The 3,057-nt window shown below is 43.6% G+C and overlaps 1 protein-coding gene across 1 annotated transcript in view; it reads right to left on the bottom strand.

Annotated features, from left to right (window-relative positions):
- The window catches only part of LOC109958823 (MKL/myocardin-like protein 1), a 38,072-nt gene that overhangs the window by 12,214 nt on the left and 22,801 nt on the right, over nt 1-3,057 (bottom strand). The window contains exons 4-6 of the mRNA XM_020597749.1: nt 783-838; nt 260-335; nt 7-149 (exon numbers count right to left, since the gene is read on the bottom strand). Of these exons, the coding sequence (XP_020453405.1) occupies nt 7-149; nt 260-335; nt 783-838 (275 nt within the window). The remainder of the gene's footprint in view (nt 1-6; nt 150-259; nt 336-782; nt 839-3,057) is intronic.

Below are 3,057 nucleotides of genomic sequence, written 5' to 3'. Positions count from 1 at the left end.
TTTAATACTGGAGTGAACAGGTAGGATGTTTTTGTGGATCAGCTCCATGGGCCCCGGCCGGTGGGAGATCTTATCGTTCAAATCATCAGCGAGGCGAGCTTTCTTCAGCTGCAGCTGCTTGGCCTGCAGTGACGGCTCCGCTGACGTCTCTGAAGGCAAACACACAACCAAGTGATGGAGCATGTGATTGGATTCTTACAAGTTATTCGCCAGAGCGACCAAAGCTCCATCCAGGCAGAAGGTGCTATATGGCACTTACCCTCCAGGATGTGCATCCTGATCAGCTCAGATCGCTCCGGTCGGCTCCTGATCTTTCGCTTGAGATAGTCCTCAGTCTGGAGGAAGAGAGAGAAAGAAACAGCCACTCATATTCAGCTTATCATGTTTCCATAAGTCGATAATATATCAACTCTCATGAGTTCTCAGGTTCATGCTTTCTGCAGTCAATGTCTTCTGTGCAACATCATGTGCAGATCCCATATGTGGATATATTTATTTTTATTCAAAGCATCATTTCTGTTTTTTATATTATCTGGGCTACACCACATTCTTTCCACGTATTCCCAAAAAAATGTGAACATATGCTGTTTTAATGGATATTCTTACACAGTGCACTTTAAAGTCCAAGAGTATTTATTTTCTGTGCAGATGGTCCTATCTCAGCTCTCATTTGTCTTTTCCAGCCTTTCAGTATTACAGGAAGAGTCAAGAGGCACTGTAACAGTGTGACATGTTATAAGACCTATACAGAGAAGCTGCTTTCAGTCAGCGATTTGACTCACCCGTGCTCGTTCCAAGCTCCTCCTCTGTTTATGGAAGGCAGCGGAACTTTTCAGTGCTTAAAGAATAAAGAGGAGTGAAGAGAATGACATTCATGCCACTGAGGGGAAATGGAAAGCAAAATGACAATGAATGGCTCCTTCTTCAGTTCAGCACCAAAGGTTTAGCCCTCATACTGTGATTACAGTGTCAATGTACAGTAGTAAATGCCTGCTTGCATTGTGCAGGCTTGCATGCTTAATGGCCATGACAGAATAAAATGCACTGTACAAGTGCAGTCCATTTACCAGTTCAGCTCTCCACTGCCAAACTGGAAATAAACTGAACCAATGACATTATTGTGAGGCTCCACATTTATACTGGGTGGACAGTGTATGATTCATAATCCACAATTTCACAACAGTACAACATAAAACTGGAATATTGATGAAGCAAGTAACTGAACTTTATAGCAACTGAGCACAAATTTCAACTGCTGCAGACCAAACAGAACCTGGCTTGGTAATACCAGGGAATATTCAAAGTGTATGGACGGAAACAACCTTAAATTAAAGCTAAGAGTGAACACTTTAATTTCATAGTCACGGTTTCATTTCTGACCCAATGCACTGGAGCTGACACAACTGAAAATGTGTTTTGGTCATTTCTGACTGCAGTGTACCAGTGGTGTGCCTGGATTAGCAACCCTGGGGCAAGACCGCTGGCTCAAGCCTCAGTTCACGTCGGTGAGCACTGTCACACTGCTGGTACACACTCACTCTTGCACACCCTGGGGATATCAACCCTTTTCTCGCCCACACACAAGGGGGTTATGTGTCCTTCTTGAGGGTTCATGAACCTACCTGCCAGTCAGCTGCATGGGAAATGGGGGGTGGGGTGGAGGGTAGGATGGATGTCTGAGCGCAGAGTATGGGTTTGGAAACAGGGTGAAAGTCAAGGGGATAGATAGGAAGAAGACGGAAAAGCAGGAAACAGATTGAGGGGAGACAGAGAAAGGAGACAAATGCAGAGAGGCAGCTGGAAGAAAAACTGAACAACAGGCCAAAGGGCAAATAAAAGGAAATGGAGGGTTTTGGGATGAGGTCACAGAAAAAAGACCCCATTATGTGCATGAGTGGCTGCATCAAGGCTTCATGCCACCCTGTTAAAACTAACCACCATTCTCAAATTTTAAAATCTGAGAAAAGAAAGCAGCATCGCCTCCTCTGGGGGTGGCTCTTTTCTCTCCAGACTGCTCCTGAATGCTGCTTTGTTCTTCTATTAGGAGTTAACTGTTTTATGCTTAATAAACACTCCTCTGTATTTTACTTCACTCTCCTAAAGGTCAGCAATGTAAACTGGGTAATATACTGTATATGCAGAATGCATATGTGTAGTAGAACATCATCTGCAAAAACACAAACTGTCACTTCACTTGGCAGAGTAACTGGGACATGTTAACCAAAGCCTCTTTTCCACCGCCTGCTTCCGACTCAACTCTGCTTGCCTTATTTGTTTTTCCATCAGTCAAAGTTGGGGAAAGTACCTGGTACTATTTTTTTGGTATCACTGCAGTTGAAGTTCTAAGTGAGCTGGGGCGATACCAAAAGGTGACGCGTAAGCACTGCAGACTACCGATTAGTTAGAGAAACCGTGGCCATTGATTAAAAAGGATGTTTACATGTGATGACACCAGTCGCTCATTCGTCATTCTTTCATAATAGCAGCTGCCACTTCTCTGTCACGAACATTTAAGAAGAAGAAGCTTTTATTGTCATTGTGACTCGTACAACGAAATTATGTTTGGAGCCAAGGGCCCAGGGCCGCTGCGTGTATACGTGCCGCCATAACAGGCAACAGCGGGGTCCAGTGTCTTGCCCAATGACACTTCAACATGTGGACTGCAGGCACCAAGATTCAAACCTTCAACCTTCCGGTTGGGAGACGACTGCTGTACCCACCGCACCACTGTTGCCTAAAGGGTAAAATTTATGGTGACAGAGGCCTCGTGCCTCTGTTCCTACTGTATATAATATAACCATTATTAGTGATGCACCGAAATTAAAATTCTGGGCCGAAACCGAAACCGAAAATTTAGGATGCACTTGGCCGAAAACCGAAACGAAACCGAAAATGGCTTCTTTTAAAAACTTCAAATTTTTAAAACACGCTTACTCTATAATTGTGTATGTGTATACAGTGGGTACAGAAAGTATTCAGACGCCCTTAAATTTTTCACTCTTTGTTATATTGCAGCCATATGCTAAAATCATTCAAGTTCATTTTTTTCCTCATTAA

The sequence above is a fragment of the Monopterus albus genome, unplaced genomic scaffold, assembly GCF_001952655.1.
Source record: "Monopterus albus unplaced genomic scaffold, M_albus_1.0 scaffold35.1, whole genome shotgun sequence".
NCBI classification, from domain to species: domain Eukaryota; kingdom Metazoa; phylum Chordata; class Actinopteri; order Synbranchiformes; family Synbranchidae; genus Monopterus; species Monopterus albus.
Note: the sequence above shows the minus strand (reverse complement) of the source record. Positions and strands in the feature narration are given on the sequence as shown.